General features: G+C 40.8%; 2 protein-coding genes across 3 annotated transcripts; one reads left to right on the top strand and one right to left on the bottom strand.

Annotated features, from left to right (window-relative positions):
* Positions 1 to 136: 136 nt before the first annotated feature.
* LOC146507933 (coiled-coil domain-containing protein 127-like) lies at positions 137 to 5,927 on the bottom strand. 2 transcript variants are annotated; one of them, XM_085176022.1, is made up of 4 exons: positions 5,806 to 5,927; positions 5,150 to 5,287; positions 1,811 to 2,055; positions 137 to 1,594 (listed from the first exon to the last, which is right to left on the bottom strand). In XM_085176022.1, the coding sequence occupies exons 2-4, from the start codon at positions 5,277 to 5,279 to the stop codon at positions 1,148 to 1,150; spliced, it is 822 nt and encodes a 273-aa protein (XP_085032148.1). In that variant the 5' UTR covers positions 5,280 to 5,287; positions 5,806 to 5,927; the 3' UTR covers positions 137 to 1,147. The 2 variants fall into 2 exon arrangements, with proteins under 2 accessions (XP_085032148.1, XP_085032147.1); XM_085176021.1 differs by lacking the exon at positions 5,806 to 5,927 and having other exon boundaries at positions 5,150 to 5,799.
* Positions 5,928 to 6,097: 170 nt separating this feature from the next.
* Positions 6,098 to 17,197, top strand: sdha (succinate dehydrogenase complex, subunit A, flavoprotein (Fp)). The gene is made up of 15 exons (XM_085176007.1): positions 6,098 to 6,216; positions 8,410 to 8,493; positions 8,640 to 8,801; positions 8,934 to 9,077; positions 9,367 to 9,531; positions 9,634 to 9,782; positions 9,865 to 9,989; positions 12,041 to 12,209; positions 12,302 to 12,497; positions 12,598 to 12,769; positions 13,049 to 13,167; positions 15,293 to 15,404; positions 15,513 to 15,643; positions 15,729 to 15,842; positions 15,976 to 17,197. Exons 1-15 carry the CDS (start codon positions 6,154 to 6,156, stop codon positions 16,060 to 16,062), a joined length of 1,992 nt encoding a protein of 663 aa, XP_085032133.1. The 5' UTR covers positions 6,098 to 6,153; the 3' UTR covers positions 16,063 to 17,197.
* The last annotated feature ends 1,927 nt before the right edge of the window (positions 17,198 to 19,124 follow it).

Genomic DNA, 19,124 nt, shown 5'->3' with positions numbered 1-19,124 from the left:
TGCAGTATGAGCCTCCACATAGCTAATGGATTAAAGTATATCTTTCCTGTATCTAAATCCAGATGAAGCTGCTCCTTGAAGCCCCCTCCCCCCAAAAACAGTCTCTATGGACAAAAAGGACAACCTACAAACTGAGTTCTAAACAAAAACAAATGTATTCAAATGATCACACAGAGTTATAAGTGTCAGTTTAGCATCCAGCACTTAATCACCAAGGTCAAAATGAAGACATGGCAGCACAGAAAGGCCTGATAACCAAAGACAAATGCTACAGATTCAGTAAATCCTTTCATTGCATGTGTGAATGTGTGTTACAGTAAGAAATTAAATGTGCTTTTTTTGCTTTTTTTTTTTTTACAACACATTATATTATTCAGCACTATTTTGCATACATGCACCTTCGGTTAAGTCCGGTGTCACTGACATTAGTGAGGTACCCACAAACCAGTCATGAGAAACATCCTCCCTGTTCTACGAGCTGTGCTCGATCATGAGATCAGGCTTTTTTTAAATGGAGTAAACTCAATGAACAGAGAGGTTGTTGAAAACAGAAAGTCCCAGAGTTGTCTTTATAAATATCTCCCACATCACTCCCTCAACAACAGACTTAAATTATCTACAAAAACATAATAATAGATTTGATAGAGTGTTATGGCATCCCTGAATTCCTATCTAAGAAATAAAAAAATTATTCTTCTGAGATATAATCTTAACTGACAATAATTCATGGCATTCAAAAATATGGACGTTAAATTGACATTTTTATAGGGGCTAAATTATAAAGTTTTATCATCTTCTATTTAATAAACCATGCATTTTTGTATCCAATATGGATATCACCTGAATAATCCTACTAATATTTCTGTTTTTCTTCAGTTAAATGAAATAAATCCTTATCTGAGCAGCTGAGGTTAACTGCTATAAGCGATATTAGTGCATCATCAAAATGTGATCAAGGGTGGAGTTTTCAGATGGTGATATTCAGCTTGTTAGACCTCATTGACCTTCTGTGTGTTTGCATAACATCCCTACAAGTAAAGATTATTACACAGACGGGATAAAAAAACACGATTTTTTCATTTCTAAACCACACCCTCGCCACATTCTTCAAGTCAAACCAAAACACCAGCTTAGTGTTGCCTATTTGTCACTTTGTGTCTGAGTGGATTTTTCCTCCTAATATGGCTTCCTCGGCTCTTTTGTGTTTCTGGACGGTGATTTGCAGCTGCCAGTACTTGAGGTACACCCACATGAGGCTTCCGTTCTTCCTCCTGTCCATGTTTAGCAGGTCGGCACAATGCTTGTCTCTCTTAAAAATATCCTTCAGGTCAGTCTCTAGATCCAGGTCTGGCCCAATGGGATCTTTAACGACCTTAAGCAGCATGTTCTTCTCCATCTCCAGCCGCTGATCTCGAGGCTGGATGAGGGAGCAGTAGGCGTTCTGCCGCTCCACAAGTAAACCCTCCAGCTCCTTCAGAGTGGCTGTGGCTCGGTTGTACCAGTTCTGCTCTTTTTCCAGAGCTTGATGCAGCAGAGCACCTGCAGCTCCTGATTTCACCAACTTTTGCTTCTCTTCCTCTAAGGACTCTCGCTCCTTGTTAGAAGACAGAATACAAGGTTAGTGAGTAAAGGCTATGCATTACAAAGGAAAATGACACAATGATAAAATGGGTGCAATGTTCAATGTAAAAGGAGGACAACAAAAGACATATGTGTGGCAGGTAACTGAGATGGAAGAAAACAAAGGTTTAAGATAGATTTCTACTCATTAGCTCCGTTATCCCTTATAAACCCTTCAGCAGATCTTTACCTGCTGTAACTGCTTCCTTTCTTCCATAAGCTGCTGGCTCTGTGAGACCAGGGCCTGCTTGTACCCTTTGACCCGCTGTCTCTCTTTCTCCAGCTCCAGCTCCAGCGTAGCTGCTGCCCTGCGCCTCTCGGTAAGAGTCTCCCGGTAACGGGCCTCCATATCACTTTTTATTGTAGACACATCTTTGTCATACTGAGCTTTCACCTTCTGGATCTCCCTCTGAGATTCTCTGGTCCAGATCCATCCTGAAAGGGCAATGGGATAAAAAAAAATGGGGAAGATGTTAAGTGATACTGCCATAATTTTCTGAAGAGTAGAGTAGCTGGAGCTACTTATGAACTGAATTTTATAAAATCACGGCAATGACTTTATCTAAGTAACAGAGATGATCTATCATACAATCACACACAGATGAATGCCGGGGAAGCACACAAGCAGTTGTAGGTTTTTCCTTTGCCCTACACCCATCTTCCTAAAAGTTTTTGGGAGGTTTGCGCTAAGTTTTATGGTGATCCTGATGAAGGCAGCGAGCCAGAATGTGTGCGTCTTGTCAATTAAAAACAAAACAAAACAAAAAAAACCCCAACAACAACAAAACAAAAAATTGTTCTGTATATTACAACTGTTGCAGGTGTTTCCCCCCTGTTTTAAAGTATGTAAAGTTGTGCAAGAAACCTCTACTGTGCTTAACCTGGAAGGGTCAAAATGTCTCCTTTCAGTGGAATAATTTTTACTGATCTGCAGTTCAGTCTACTTTTTCCCCCCACTTCTGTGTTAATCATTAAATGCCATTTGGCATTCTAATGACAAAAGAGACCGTGTCAGTGAATAGTTACAGTATACTGTGTGTGTCTGTAAGCCAGACACTCACTCACTGATCATCATATTCTTTTGACTGCCCCTTTAAGGGTCACCACAGCAGATCATTTGAAATTGATATGCTGTTCTACTCTGTTGTCTCATCCACATAGGGTTGCCAACTCCCTGAGAAATAAATAAGGGACACCTCGTGGCCAGGGCCGGGCGACCCAGTTGTCTTCACCCTTCCCAGTGTGGTGAATTTTTTAGCTCTTTTTTTGTGTGTGAAATTATTTTTTTAACCATTTGACTTGAATTTGATTTAAGTAGATGCGTATTCTTTGTGACATCAACACATGGGAAACAAAAATCATTTAGCCATTTATTTTTAGCTCAAAATGACAACATTAACACAATAAAACAGGTCTCTTTCTTAAACAGAAGCCTGTCATGCTTAACTTTTGAGAATAAAAGTAAATCTTTCTTAAAAGAACTCTGTCCTGCTTACTTAAAATTATATAAATTATAGAAAACAATAGAAAGAAAAATATTCTTGTAACAGTGCACATTTAGTGCATTTAGTGCAATTGGCTTCAGTAGAGGCATTATTTCAGCTTTTGCTCCCGTTTGTAAAACCCACTTGTTCCCATGATTACGCATCATAAACTCATCATCATTAGTCATCTATGAATTACTTTTAATGCATTACTCATCTAATTTGTTGTAATCATCTATCCTTGCAGTTGTTTATTACACAAAATAAATTATATTATCACACTTCTGGCCACATAGCGCTGATATTCACTGCACATGCCCATTTTAAACCTTAACCAGAGGGTTTAAAAACAACAAACCAGTGTTTACATACCATATCTGCTTCTGCCAGTGGCCTGGTGGACAAAAATTGGTTAAGGGTTCCCCGAGCTTTCACGCCCCTCATGTTCTTCATGTCCCCACCATTAGAAGCATGCCTATGGAAAAAGTGCGCCGGCACACAGTGCAGTGCGCTTTATAGGTGTTATCGTGCACTTTTCCAGCCAGGTGTTTCCCTTTTCCCATTCTTCCCTGTACGTTTGCAGCCTTTTTTTTCTTTCTCTGAGAGGAACAAAACATTGCTGGTCTAATGCTGGGCTTACACTGTGCGATTTGTGGCCCATTTTGAGCCGATTTTTGAGTCGTGCGACAAAAAGACGGAGCAGCACCGCTGTGCAGCGTGTGATCTGGACACAAGCGATGGAGGCACAACTTGTAGAACTTTGGAAAGCTCATCCGAGCCTTTTCGATGTGGCATCACCAAATTATCACAACCTCAACAACCGTGAAAATAGTTGGATTTACATTGCTGCTGAATCACAGCTGCCTGATTAGTGTTTTTCATTAGCAATTTAGCAAAGTTGATGGTGGTGTGCGTCTGTGTGAGTGAAAGACAGAGAGGGAGAGCGAGCGACAGATTTTCTGTTATGCCGGTTCACGCTGTGCGATTTTTGGCCCAGTTTTGAGCCGATTTTTGAGTCGTGCGACCGTTTTGGCGATCGGCCCGATTTTGGCCTTCATCGTGCGTCGTGCATCGTGTAGTATACGTGGGGTAACGAGAAGCGATTAACACCTCACGACCAGCTCCCGATCATCAATCGCTTGGTCGCGAGGATTTCAAACGCGACCGTCGTGAGGGTGTCGCCGCAGTTTCTCACACTGCGCACGCGCAAACACAAAATGTCAGCGAAAAAGACACAAGCTCTGGACACAAGCGATGGAGGCACTTGTAGAACTTTGGAAAGCTCATCCGAGCCTTTCGATGTGGCCTCACAAAATTATCACGACCACAACAACCGTGAAAATAGTTGGATAGACATTGCTGCTCAATCACAGCTCCTGATCAATGTTTTTCATTAGCAATTTAGCAAAGTTGATGGTGGTGTGTGTCTGTGTGAGTGAAAGACAGAGAGGGAGAGCGAGCGACAGAATTTCTGTTATAACCTTCATTTTATGGACGCACAGTGTGAGCACTCGGGTCGCATCAGAGCATCGGGTGGTATAGTGTGAGACCCCGCATCGTGACCTACGAACTTATAACCCATGCGAGCCAATCGTGCAGTTTGAAAATCGCACAGTGTTTGCCCAGCTTCAGGTGTACTGTCGTCTGAGACTTGCACCGCAGTGTCGGCGTTTGTTTCCCTGTTGGTCATGCTTTTTGTTGTGGTCATCTGTTGTCTTCCGGTATTTTCTCCGCAAGCGACCTTTCTTCAACCAATGAGATGAGCGGTAATCTGAATTGTCATACTGTCATAAGTGTGCTGTCAGCTCATTGGTCACAAAGCAGGAGCGGGGCTGGAAATTATGTTTTCAAACAAAGCGTTAATTACATTAAAACTTATAGACTACTTTTGATTCTCACTGTATTACGGGACAAAGTGCGTCCCTTTTCAGCTCAATACGGGACGTGTACTTTTGTTTCTAAATACGGGACGATTCCGTTTTTTAAGGGACGGTTGGCAACCCTACATCCACAATGACACAGGTGAATCTCCTTGTGTAACTTACGAAATGCAGCCAGTCCCAGCATGGGGACCAGCAGGGCGTAGTTCCACTGGTTGCCATCGCCTGCTCCCGCCCCCCTTCCTCTGGGATCTGGTTGGATGTTCCATCTTGGGGGATCATTCAAGTTGTTCATGGAGGCCGCTGTTACGCACACAAACAAACATGAAGAGAGCTCAGCCCAAAACATCACCAACAATTGAGTCTTTCTCGGTTTTTATTTGTGAGTAACATATAATCTCAGAGGTGTTTTCTCTTTGACACGTCTATAATTTACTGTACATTAACTATCACATCATTTGCCTTTGGCTGAATAAAAAGCAGTGAATAAACGCCAATGCATCTGGTAGGGTGTGCAATCTGCAAAACAGTGTTTGGAATAAGCACTGGATGTGAAAGTGCATTAACAAATAGCTTTTTAGCATGAATTCAAACAATGCACCGGGCATGCAGGGCGAAAGGAGCCTCTCATGATTCGGAAGTTTGACAGCTGAGCTAACCACAAACAAAGCTAGCTATGTGCTACATGCTAGCCAACGTTTGGCTCCGTGGCTCGTCATTGTGTTTATAAAAAAACACAACAGAACGAAGGGGCTTCATCGTTTTGCAATCCTGACAACGTGTCAGCGTACGCCTGTTAAATGTATGGAGCTGTGTCTCACCTTGAATGAAAAGTGTAGGTCACTTATGCATTTGTTCCTGCACACGCAGATTATACAATTTTAACGCTTTAACGTTCCATCTTAGCCGGCAGGGGGTGATTTTAAAAAATTGCTTTCAAAAAGAACCTGTAAGTGTTGCAGTAAAAAACCCTGTATATTTACTCAGATGGTTTCAATGTAATACTTAAATAATTACCCTTAAAACACATGGGTAAATGCTTTAAATAATAACTATCATATAAATATTAAATAAATGAGCGACCTCTCTTTTAGCACATTGGTTTAGTCCGGTCCGGCAGAATATGTGTTCCTCCGCAGCGCTGCAGGAACGATCCTTCGTCTGACAACATGGCGAGTGTCCGCGCGGCGTCCCGTCTCCTCTCCAAGAGGGTTTTATCTACTGCGAAAGCAGTGAGTAGTGAAAAGATGCTTTTAAAAGTTAAATATTTATATATGTAGTATATTGTAAAATACAATATTTTATTTTCCCTTTTTTGTTTCTAAAACGAAGCTTTCATAACCGGCGGATTTTGCCTTGCGTAATCTGTTATGTAGCTGGTACTGTTTCAATGTGACACTATGAGCAAAGTTATTTTGCAGGTCCAGCAAAATGATTTATATTATATCTATTACACTTTTACTATCTCCACATTACCCTTTCTTTCCAATGGCGACTGAACTGTCCGCCTAACCGAGACGTTTCGTCACCACGAAAGTCGTAAATGCTGCTGCCCTTGTGTAAAACAGTTCTAAGTAAGTAGCCGCTATTGTTAGCTACAAAAGTAAAATGGGACAAACTGCAGATATATGACAGGTTTAGACCATAGACCGACGAAGATGAAAAATAACCGCCAAGAGCAAACGTCACTGTAAAAATGGTCGTGCGTTTTAATGCTTTTTCTTTTTGTTTATTTATTTATTTTTGCTATGGGTTGTTTTGGTAAATGCCTTCACAGCCATTATTAAACATAGTGCTGTAAGGCTGTTAACAGAAAGTCTTGTGCAGGAGTCTCCCCCCTCCCCCCCATTATAAATCACTGCTGATGTCGTGGCACAGGTATAGGAGATGCTTTTGGTTGGTATGCTGCTTGTATTTTAGCAGATCATATTTCAAAGACAGGAGCCACCTGACAGTTGATCAGACTGTAACCTCCCGGTCACTTCTCATGCAGATCGTTAAACTTATAGTTTCAGCTTAACATTAATTTGTTCTTTTTTATTTCTAATGTGAAATTAATATAAGTTAGACTTAAATTAAATGAATCTGTTAGTCATTTCTGCTGCTTTCTGACACTTGTAAACATCTGATTGTTGATGCCCCACAGGTAGGGAAGACACCAAACAGAAAAAAAAGAAACAGATTATTTATTATTCACCAGGAATCATTCTCTTTTTTTTTCTTTAAAAAAAAATAAAAATCATGCATATAAGATATTGGGCTATTTTACACCAACAGATGCCATTCGTTCTTTTTTTTTTCTTCTTCTTCTTCTTTTTTTTTTACATGGGGATCCTATTCTGGCAAATTTAAAAATATAATGATAAACAACTCGGTTAACGTAAAAAGGAGATTTTTTGTATACTTTCTACTTGATTCTACTGATAGAAACCCTGTAAATCGCCTGCATTCTCCAGTATATCCAAAAGTGACAGAAATATCAGAAACTAGCCAGGGGTACTGTTATTTACTCTGAATTTGCAGCAAGTCTTGTACTTACCCACAGTACAATTTCTCAGGGAATCATGCTCAGTATATGAGCACACTTCAAGATGACCATTGGATAGTCTCAGTGTCCTCCTCTGTTATCTGTTGGCCGAGCAGGCAGTCAGTTGATCTAAGAGATGCTAGATGATAATTTACATGATAAATCCTCACCTGTGATTTATATGATATTGTCATTTTAGTGTTTAAGACCCTCCTTGCTATAATGTATAATGAGCTTCTTCCCAACATGGAGAGTCTGTATTTGCATCAGTGGGATTGGGGGACCTCTTTTTCACTGTGCTGTGAAGAATAAAATGTTGTAGATTTAAAGCACAAAAAATGTGAATACTCTTAATCACATTGTGTCAAAGGGCAACGAAGATCAACGGTCTGCTAGCTTAGTGTAAGTTGTTTACACTAAAGTGATTTTGGGAAATTCAGTCACTTAGTGTAAATGGTTTATTCATCATGTGTGAATAAGGATATCTCACAAAAAATTATTTCAATTACTTCACATTTTGTCAGGAAAGTTTAAGTGCTCCCAATAAAGCATGTGGGGCACAGTGTTGTTGTGTCTGTTAAAGTGATGTGTTAGTTCCTCCTACTGGCAGGTTTGTATACTTTTAAATTCAAGTCAGTGGTGAACTACAGAAGTTTTAAAATACATTTGCATCTGACAAGATCAGCTGTGTAAATGCTGGTAACATTTTCAGTGGCTCTAAATATTAATGATATGAATTATGGGTTGTGGAGGTGCTAGGACTGAACGTTTAAAGCTTTAAAACTTCACTTCATTGAATAATCATTTTGTTGTGTTTATTAGCAGAGTCTGGTTTTTCAGTGTGTTTTGTGTTTGGGATTAGTTTTAGTTTTATTTAAGTTGCTTTTTCTTCTGCCAGGTCCCTGCTGCTGCAGTTCAAGGTTCCAGGAACTTCCACTTTTCCATCTATGGCAAGAAGAAAAATGCCAAAGTATCAGATGACGTAAGCCACATTAAGTTTTTTTTTTTTTTAAATGCAGAACAGTATGTATATGATATGAATCATCAAACCAGGACTCCACATACGTAGAGTATACTCTCATTGCTTCAAATGTTTTTGCAGTACATTGTCTTTTCAACTGGTTTCAGATCTCCACTCAATACCCAGTTGTGGATCATGAGTTTGATGCTGTGGTGGTTGGAGCTGGTGGAGCAGGACTGAGGGCAGCTTTTGGCCTGTCTGAGGCTGGCTTCAACACTGCCTGTGTCACCAAACTGTTCCCCACCAGGTCTCATACTGTCGCTGCACAGGTAAATCAGTGGTTACAGTAAATGATTTTGTATGTCAGTTAGGACCAAAGTCTCCATCTCATTGCAAATGTTTTACTAATCTTGAGCCATCAAGTAAACACGCATAATGTTTAAACTTACCTTGGTTAATAGGGTGGGATTAATGCGGCTCTGGGGAACATGGAGGAGGATGACTGGAGGTGGCATTTCTATGACACAGTGAAGGGATCTGATTGGCTTGGAGACCAGGACGCTATCCACTACATGACAGAGCAGGCTCCTGCAGCCGTAGTGGAGGTATGATCTCTCTTAGAAACACACTAACATGCATAACAAGTCATTATGTTAACTGGCAAGTACTAGGCCTTAAACAAAAGACATAAATGAGTGTGTAAGCCATGTGATCTTTAGGAATACCTCATTGCATAATAAAAGACGAGCAGCTTATTGGTGGATTTAAATAATTATTAATTTATTTTATTTTTAATTTACACCAGATGGGGGCCATTCCACCCAGAGCTGTGTAAAAAGACAGTTACAGCAGATTAGGAATTCATGTTGCTCTTGTTTCCTCTTTTTTTCCTAGCTGGAGAACTTTGGCATGCCATTCAGCCGCACGGAGGAGGGCAAGATCTACCAGAGGGCCTTTGGAGGTCAGAGCCTTAAGTATGGAAAGGGAGGCCAGGCGCACCGCTGCTGCTGTGTAGCAGACAGAACAGGCCACTCACTGCTGCATACGCTGTATGGAAGGGTGAGTACACATACTTTCCGACCTTCTTTCTGCAGCGTAATCTTTGTGTTGCCGAGGAGCACCAGTTAAGTGCCTCTGTGCGTCTGAATGACTTGTCTTCAGTCACTTCGTTATGACACCAGTTACTTTGTGGAGTATTTTGCCCTGGACCTGCTGATGGAGAATGGAGAGTGTAAAGGGGTGATTGCTCTCTGTATGGAGGACGGGTCTATCCACCGCTTTAGAGCCCAGAACACTGTTATTGCTACCGGGTAGGAGATGGCTTTGCTTAAACATTTCTTCAACTGTCATTTTATCTACAAGCTTAGAAATAAGTTCTGTCTTTCTTTCCAGGGGTTATGGAAGAACCTATTTCAGCTGCACATCTGCTCACACAAGCACAGGAGATGGAAATGCAATGGTGACCAGAGCGGGTCTGCCCTGCCAGGATATGGAGTTTGTCCAGTTTCATCCCACTGGTGAGAAAAGAAACTTAATTTATTAAACCAAAAAATGTTGCTGAAGCATTGAGGAGAGTTTTATTTTGAAAGCGAAAGCTCCACAGGAACTATACAAATTCCTCAAAGATATGTTTGGAATACCTACAGTAAAGTTAACTAGTATAGATGCTGTATCAATAACAAGTCAATGTCTATTAAATGCAAATGTAATATAGTTAAGAAGAGATTGGAGAGAAAAATGAATGATTTTAGATAGTTTGTTCACCAGAGGGCACTCTACAACTTCTGTTGTCAACTTGTGTTCTGGAACGCCACAAAAACAACAACCAGCTGATCTGAGTGCAGTCTGGCAGAGCATAAAGGAGTAACCTACGACTTGTGACAATAAAACTACATTATTTTTAAAAATGCGTTGTCATATTATCTTAGTTGAATTGAACTGAATTGAAAGCCTTTATTGTCATTATACATTGTATAACGAGATTAGAAACAGCTCTAAAGAAGTGCACACGTGCTTTAGCACATTAAAAACTATAGAATAATTTAACAATACACTTAATATAAGTATAAATACACAGTACAGTACTGGATAACAGAGACAGACAGGCAGAGAATTGATGATATTTCAGTGCAGATTACTTTTTGTGCAAGTTTGAGTTGAGTATGGTTATAGCTTTGGGGAAGAAGCTATCCCTGAGTCTGTTTGTTCTGGCCCGTATGGATCTGAAGCGCCTGCCAGAGGGCAGTAGGTTGAAAAGATGGTAGCCGGGATGGGTAGTGTCCTTTAAGATGTTTCTGGCCCTGCTGATACAACGGGAGTTGTAGACGGCAGACAAGGAGAGCAGGGGGCAGCCGATGATTTTTTTGTGCTGTGTTTACCACCCTCTGCAGTCTCTTCTTGTCTGCCTCCGTGCAGCTGGCGTGCCACACTGTCACTGCATAGGTCAGCAGGCTCTCGATGGTGGATCTGTAGAAGGTCACCAGCAGCGTGGTGTTTAGTTGCTCCTTCCTGAGCACCCTTAGAAAGTGTAGCCGCTGCTGGGCTTTCTTGACTAGCGCCATGGTGTTAGCTGACCAGGAGAGGTCTGCAGAGATGTGGACCCCAAGGAATTTGAAGGACTCCACTCGCTCTACACATTCTCTGTTGATGTGCAGGGGGGAAGGGGCAGCTCTGTTCCGCCTGAAGTCCAGGATGAGTTCCTTGGCCTTGGTAATGTTAAGTGCCAGGTTGTTTGATGCACACCATTCTCCCAGTTTCAGGACCTCATATCTGTAAGCCGCCTCATTTCCCCCTGTGATCAGCCCCCACCGCTGTTGTGTCATCAGCAAATTTGACAATGATGTTCTCTGGGCGGGCAGGACTGCAGTCATATGTGTAGTGGGCTTAGTACACAGCCCTGGGGAGAGCTGATGTTGAGAGTGCGAGGGGAAGAGAGGTGAGGACCCAGTTTCACCCGCACTAATAATTAACTACACAAAAGAAATGTGAGGGAAACCTGTTCATGTTTCATGTGTCTAAAAGAAAAAAACACCGATATATCAGACTTTTAACTCACTAAATGTCTACATTTTACCCTGAAGACAACTTTCTATTTCCTAAAGGTCATGTTTATTTTTGTTTTTCCTGGATATCATGATATCATTAAATATGGATGAAGTAGCACATGTGCCCTGTGGCATAGATGCTCCATCTTTGTAAATGCTTGTTGCATAAGGGCAGCAGACTTCGCCATGTTTTATGCATAACTCTGCTACACTGAGGGAAAACCTATGATTTAAATTGGTTGGTGGATATAGCAGGAAAAAAAGTACAGTTTTTCACAGATTCTAGAGATAAAACTTTAAAATTGTGAGTGAAATTGCTTAACAGTACTGGGTCTATAAAGCATAATGTCTTTGGTTTTATTGACATTATATTGTGCCATGGCAATAAAACCTTGTGGATTTTACATTTACAGTGTTGACCTTGTGTTTCTTTGATGGGAATGAAAGCTTATAACTACTGTTGTTATTTATTCATAAATATTTGGATGTAACAGTTTTTTTTTTTTCATGTTTCATGCTTACAGGAATCTATGGAGCCGGCTGTCTGATCACAGAGGGCTGCCGTGGTGAGGGAGGAATCCTGATTAACAGTGAAGGAGAGCGCTTCATGGAGCGCTACGCACCCAATGCCAAAGACCTGGCTTCCAGAGATGTGGTGTCCCGTTCCATGACCATAGAGATCAGAGAGGGCAGGTATGCTCAAATCACCTGTCTGTGTGATGTCTGTCAAAGCTTTTAAGCCAGTTCTTGTTCCTTACTGACGTTTACGTTTTTAATTTCTTCAGAGGTGTTGGTCCAGAGAAGGACCACGTGTACCTGCAGCTTCACCACCTGCCTCCTCAGCAGCTGGCCGCAAGGCTGCCTGGTATCTCAGAGACAGCCATGATCTTCGCTGGAGTCGACGTCACCAAAGAACCCATCCCTGTCCTGCCCACCGTCCACTACAACATGGGTGGAATACCCACAAACTACAAGGGACAGGTACATAATCTCTGCATGTGTCATCTCCACGCATCGTGCACTAAGACTGTTGTTGTGAGCACAGCGGGCATGCTTAGGATTTGTAATATTTGGCCCTTAGGTGATTACTTACGTCAACAACGAGGACAAGGTGGTTCCCGGACTGTATGCCTGTGGCGAGGCAGCTTCTGCCAGTGTCCATGGAGCTAACAGGCTGGGTGCCAACTCCCTGCTGGACCTGGTGGTGTTTGGCAGAGCTTGCGCCCTCACCATTGCTGAGCAGCACAAACCTGGTGAGAACCTCTGCTTTTCACAATCAGAATACTTTATTAATCCCAAAAGTAGTGTATTTGGTTAAATTTATTACAATAAAAAGTTTCTTAATCTTAAAAAATAAGCATTAATAATGCAATTTTTTTTTTTATAAAAACAACTGATTAAAACAGACGTAATATTTTCTGTTAAAATATTAGCAGAAAATATATCTGTTCTACATTCACATTCAGAGAAAAATAACTTTTGCTGTCTCTGTGTTCATGCTGACGTTGGCTTTTTGGTCATTTCCTGTGCAGGAGAGAAGCTGTCCCCTCTGAAGCCCAGCGCGGGAGAGGAGTCTGTGGCCAACCTGGACAGGCTGAGGTTTGCCAACGGAAGTCAGAGGACCTCTGAGATCAGGCTCAACATGCAGAAGGTGGACATGCTAACATGAACGCAGACATATTGATGTATAAATTATATTTGTACTTAACTAATATTTATTTACATGAATTATTTATTATTATTATTATTATTATTATTATTATTATTATTATTATTATTATTGGATATTATTTATTATATACAACTCTACACCTTATCTGTAGATCTTTTCTAAATGATAATAATCATCAGGACATAAAAACGTAATGTATAATTACCACCAAATCTCTTACTAATTGTTACAATCTGGAAATATCTGCCACAAAATAAGGTTTAGAAAGCTTTTCTCTTCACAAGAAAGGTTTCCATAGGTTTTTATTTTTCATTCCCTTTTTTTTTCTTTTTGTTAACGGGGTATTGTCGTGACCCCAGTGTGGGGAACCCAAGTTTATGACTGCAATAACTCAAGAAGGAAGTCACCCAGTACTTCCAAATTCATACCATAGGTGCATCTACTATAAATCTCAGAAGAGTTTGAATCCCAGTGACCTTGTACTCAAGGTCAGAGGTCAGGTATTCTGAAAATCGTGTGAATGTGATAACTTGAGACATCGTGATACAATACCATACATGCATCCAGTAGGAGCCTGAGGGCGGGTGCCAGTGGTTTTTTTTTTTGTGAATTTTAGTTTCCTTTTTTTTAGTTTCTAAGGATACTTTGCTTGTTTCAGTTCTGTTTTTATCAGTTTTAATATTAGTCAATATGGGCGGCATCTGTTAGCGGCAGATGTAGGAAGTTCAAACCAAGCTAGTGTCAATAAACTCATTTAGTTGAGTACATCTCTGTACCGCTTCCTCAATATTACTTCTTCACTAACAGCTCAATCTAACATAAATGTTCTTACTTTTGCTGTCAATAAAAAAAAAAAACCCAACTAATTAATTAGTTTATTTATTTTCCACATAAACCTTTCACAATAAAGCTGAAGATCCTTTTGAGACTTTTCAAGATAAACTGAATCATGTGAAATAGTATGCAGAGTGTTTACGGACGAGAAGCTAAAAAGAGTGTGCTACTACTAGTTTTTTCCCTGCAGCACGCCGTGTAATAAATACAAAATTCTGGCCGCTTTAACGTATGTAACACGACGCCCAGCTGAAAACACTTCACACAAGTTGAGTTGCCCGAGATTCACAGAATTTACAGAAAATGTAACATTTTTGTGATGTATAACGTTGTTGGGACAATAAATGTCTTATATTGGGATATGAGATTTTAGTCATATCACACAGCCCTAATATGATAAAGTAAATGCAGAATAAACAGAATGTATGCTTAAATTCAAAGAGAATTTGAATAGTTTTCTTCAATCGTTTAGCACAGGTTCTCTCCTGTGAAATACAACATACAAACTATGTAAAGCACGTGTTCTCAACGATATTAATAGATCTGCAGTTTGTTGCAATCCACTTGGCAATTGTGTCACTCAATATGTCCGAGGTAGCCTTACTGAGTCCCCGATGCTTCATAAGTGGTTTGGCTAACGTGTCACCCAGCTTGTGACAAAGTGCTAGCAGCATGCCTGGCTAACGTATGCTTTGCGTTTGCAATGTGATATTTCAAACTGGAGGTGCTTTGGTGAAACGAAAATTCCTTCTTGCACAATCTGCATAATATTTTATGTCGGTCGACTGCTCCGTCTTGTTGTTTTTTTTAAATACCCAAATTTCTCATCGAGAGGGCCAATGTGCGTTTATCATCTTCCATATGGAGTTGATTGGTTCAGCTGCCCGTCACTACCAGATCAACTGCCCATTTTGCGCATTTGCAAAGGTAACTACTTGGACAAATTGCCCGGAACGCGTTGATAGAAACAGTTCAGGGATTTTGAGTTATTCTGCCCTCCAGATGTGTTAGTTGCATTAAAAAAAATTAATCGTGTTGACCGTGATGGCAGATTAATTTGTATTAACGCAAATTTTGACAGCAGTAGTTCTTACATATATCTTTACAATGATAATGAGCATTGGCTGGGATGACTTGATATCTGGATTTGATTACCACCACCACACAGGTTAAACAGGTGTGAAACATCACAACTGGCCCCTGTGTCATCCATGAGATTTCATTGTCGTGGTTCATTTAGAGTAACGTGTTTCTCTGCTTCTGCTTTCAGACCATGCAGATCCATGCTGCGGTATTCCGTACTGGCTCTGTCCTGAAGGAAGGATGCGATAAGATGGATGCTGTTTATCAGACCCTGGAGGACATCAAGACCTTTGACAGAGGTACTGCACCACACTGCTGCTCTTCTTGTGCAAAACGTTGTTGGAGTGTTACTTTGAAATGGGTTTGTTTTTTTTCCTCCCCTCTAAATTTCCTCCTCTCTCCTTCAGGCATTGTGTGGAACACCGACTTGGTGGAATCGCTAGAGCTGCAGAATCTGCTGCTGAACGCCGTCCAGACCATCCACTCTGCCGAGCAGAGAAAGGAGAGCAGGGGAGCCCACGCCAGAGAGGACTACAAGGTCTGTGTCAACATGTGTGTCAACATCAGGAATTAATGTCTATACAATCTGCTCTGTGCCAACATTCCTTTAAACTGTGCTTCAGGAACGTGTGGATGAGTACGACTACTCTAAGCCCCTGCAGGGTCAGGAGAAGAAGCCGTATGACCAGCACTGGAGGAAGCACACTCTGTCCTTCGTTGATCAAAAGACTGGAAAGGTGATGACCCCCTCAGTGTGTGTGTGTTTGTCTGTGTCTTACAGAATAATTTAAACAGTTTTTGAAGCTATTGTCAGCTTCAGCTGTCAGTATCCTCAGCTTCTCATACTCCTTTGCTTTTGACCAATCACAGGTCACATTGGAGTACCGCCCTGTGATCGACAGCTCTCTTGATGAGCAGGACTGCGCCCACGTTCCACCTGCCATCCGCTCCTACTAAGATGATCCCCTCCTGCCCTCCCCTTTATTCCCACCCTTTGCCCATCACATCCACCTTACTCAATTACAGAAGGCTCATTTATCTATTACTAAGGAAGCTAAACTTTCTGTGCTAGAGATAACATTCTGAGACAAATTCAGACTTTTATTGCACATTTGTATGCATTTAGATCTGTTCAGTACAATGCTGTCTATACCATTTTGTGTCGCTTCCTGTTTCTCTCCTTCTCTTTTTTTGGTGTGTTTTGCCTTGATTTCAATCTGTTTGCAGAAACGAAATTTCCACATGGTTCTCATGGCTTCTCGCGCTGTGTGAGCAGGTTGTGTGTGCATGTGTGTGTGTATATATATATATATATATAATAAACTTAGGACAAATGGGTGACCGAGGAATTTACAGCCTCCAGCTGTTAAACATCAGAGGGGAAGAACAAAGTTGACAGTAAGCCTGGCTTTTTGTGATGACATCATACTCTCATTTCCCAGTCTGGCATTGCAGTAAGAGCTTCTTGTAACCTCTTTCTCCTTTTGGCTGAGTTGAAGAGATGATGGAAGTGTTTGTAATTTCAACCACACACTTTGCAGGCAAGTTTGAAGTATGTAAATATTGCATAAATGTACAATAAATATGGTGAGTTGTACTGTATGTACTAGTTAAAGTGCAAGTCTCACATCTCACTCACTGTGGCCTTCATTCTTGTGGAATACTCATTACACTTTGTGCATGTGTTCAACACTTGCCGCTTGTTCTGTAGAAAATCAGCTAACAGGCTGTATTTGGCTCTAGCTTTCTACAATTTCACGCTATAAGTGTTAATTATATTAAATTAATATCTTCAGCCACATTACAGCCTCTCAGCTATTGGGATAAATGAACTGCTTTTCAAGTTACTGTGTTGATGTTGCTTTTTTTTAAGACTGAGGATAAATTTCAGTAAGGTGGTGTAGCTTTCTTCAACTCCTTAAATGACTTAAATATCAAAGGTGAAAGATGCGCTCAGTGTTAAAATGTTGATGCCTCTTGTGCTGAATCAACAGTGACTTAATTTATTTGCCACAAAAAGTTAATCCTCTGCTTTTTGCTGTTTGTACTTTCGTTTTCATATGTTCAATAAAGTCTAGGCTGTGGATAGAAACGAAGGCTTTTCTTTTTTCTTTTTTTAAGCTTTTCTTTTAGTTTAGGTTTTAGTAAGAGGCCGGGAAAGTTTAAGACAAACACCTTCACAATAACCCTGAGAAGAATGAAACTGAGGAAGGGATTTTGTCACAGGTCTAAATATAAATGTGATTTTTGTCCAGTGGAGGGCAGCAGAAGCAAACAGTTCCACATGTCATCCAGGAACAACAGCTGGTGCATGTTTGCTCTGCGGCTACTCACTTGTCCTGCTATCATGATCTTTAGGAACAGATTTCTATGTGTTACTGATAAGGGCTGGCACAATAATGACTGGCTTTGTTCTGTAACAGCCTCATGGAGCTGCTTTGCCTATCTGTAAATGTAGTGGAAGGCTGTTATCGCTGAACAAACGGGACTGTAACCTGAGCCCTTCTCATATTCCCGGCAGCTGTACAAGCCCAGCTCGATGATGGCTGAAGTAAACAGGGTTGGAGTCAGGTATCACGCTCCTGTTGGAACAAAGGAGAGGGTTTGTTAGGGGGAAGATAAAGGTTGGTTAACCTTTATTTGCTGTGGCAAATCGGTTGCATTTTAAAGTATGAATACATTTGATGAAAGGTGGATTAAAAAGGAAAAAGCGTGGGCGGAGTCACGGTAACTGCTTTTACAGGAAATCATACTCGCATTCTTTACGTTAAAGCCCATACGCCCACTCACATCTTGAAGTCATTATCAGCGTCTGGATTTTTTCCACCAGTGGGAGAAGAATGTTCTGTACTCACGAACATCCTCTAAAAGGAGTTAACGTGTCGGTTCAAATAATTTAAAGGTAAATACAAGTAACTGGTAGACTGTGGGGAAATAAATACTACAATGGAAACAAATGAAAAGCTGTTAAATTGAGTAGAAGCTAAAAGAAGTAAGAAGCAAGAAGTTGCTTTTTCTAAATATCCTGGTTTTATTTTGGATACTTGCGTTATTGTAGAAACAAAACTACAACAAACAGCTGTGTGTTGTCATTTTCAACAGTCCCACACACCTCTCTTCAGCAATTCCATTCTTTCTTGGCGAATCTCTCAAGGTCTCCACAAATTTGCAGTGTGATTCTAGTCAGGGCTTTGTGCAAGCCAGTCAGTAATACTCCCACTGGTTTTCTGGAGGTACTTCTACAGGAGCGACATATTTTGTGGCTCTTTGTGTTGTTGGAATACAAACCCAGACCCAGATTTGTGCTGAGTGCTTGCATTTATTTATTTTTTTATTTTCACATGTCCTTCTTTCTTCATGTTTCCCACAACATAATGCTCCCACCACTGTGTTTCACTGTGGGGACAGTGTTCTTTGGATCGTACACCTCTCCCTAAGAAGGATCTCTGTGGCCAAAGAGCTCTAGTTTCATCTCATCTGACCAAAGGACCTGTTTCCAAAGAGAACCAGACAGTATAGAACAGTATGCTAAGGATGACCTTTCTCCTCGTTGTCAATAACATACTTCAATCTGGCTTCAGTCAAGTGAAGATTTTCTTGATCTTGCAGTCAATTCTTGTGCAAGGTTTTAGTGACCACCTTCTTTGAGAGGACAATTCATGACTTGGCTAAGTCATTCACTAATGTCTAGGCAGTTGTTCTTTGGTCTTTACACATTTCACACTAGTTTTCTTTCCAGAGTCTTTGAAATTTTCCCCCTCCTACTTATACCAGGCTCCTTCTATAACCATGTGTGACTCGCCTTGAATTTCTTAAAAATAGTTCTCACTGCAGTTCTTACACTTGGAAATGCTTTGACTACTTTGTATAGCCATCTCCGACTGTGTTAGTGTTAGAGTCAAATTGTTAAATGTTGCCATTATTGTACTTACATTTGTAAGTCTTAGTTCAAACTATGTGATCAAAGACATTCTTTTGTTTCTGACTCCCTCCCCACCTGTTGAATGATGAGGAGAGCT

Source organism: Neolamprologus multifasciatus, chromosome 11, assembly GCF_963576455.1.
Source record: "Neolamprologus multifasciatus chromosome 11, fNeoMul1.2, whole genome shotgun sequence".
In the NCBI taxonomy this organism is placed as follows: Eukaryota; Metazoa; Chordata; class Actinopteri; order Cichliformes; family Cichlidae; genus Neolamprologus; species Neolamprologus multifasciatus.
Note: the sequence above shows the minus strand (reverse complement) of the source record. Positions and strands in the feature narration are given on the sequence as shown.

What these genes read in the sequence shown, in the direction of transcription:
- LOC146507933 (XM_085176021.1), bottom strand. Translation starts at nt 5,333, where the DNA reads ATGTTTTGGGCTGAGCTCTCTTCATGTTTGTTTGTGTGCGTAACAGCG. An exon ending in GCTGGGACTGGCTGCATTTC is followed by an intron (nt 2,056 to 5,149) that starts GTAAGTTACACA and finishes TTGCCCTTTCAG; the next exon opens with GATGGATCTGGACCAGAGAA. An exon ending in AAAGGAAGCAGTTACAGCAG is followed by an intron (nt 1,595 to 1,810) that starts GTAAAGATCTGC and finishes TCTTCTAACAAG; the next exon opens with GAGCGAGAGTCCTTAGAGGA.
- sdha (XM_085176007.1), top strand. Translation starts at nt 6,154, where the DNA reads ATGGCGAGTGTCCGCGCGGCGTCCCGTCTCCTCTCCAAGAGGGTTTTA. An exon ending in CCACAAACTACAAGGGACAG is followed by an intron (nt 12,498 to 12,597) that starts GTACATAATCTC and finishes TTTGGCCCTTAG; the next exon opens with GTGATTACTTACGTCAACAA. An exon ending in ACGCCAGAGAGGACTACAAG is followed by an intron (nt 15,644 to 15,728) that starts GTCTGTGTCAAC and finishes ACTGTGCTTCAG; the next exon opens with GAACGTGTGGATGAGTACGA.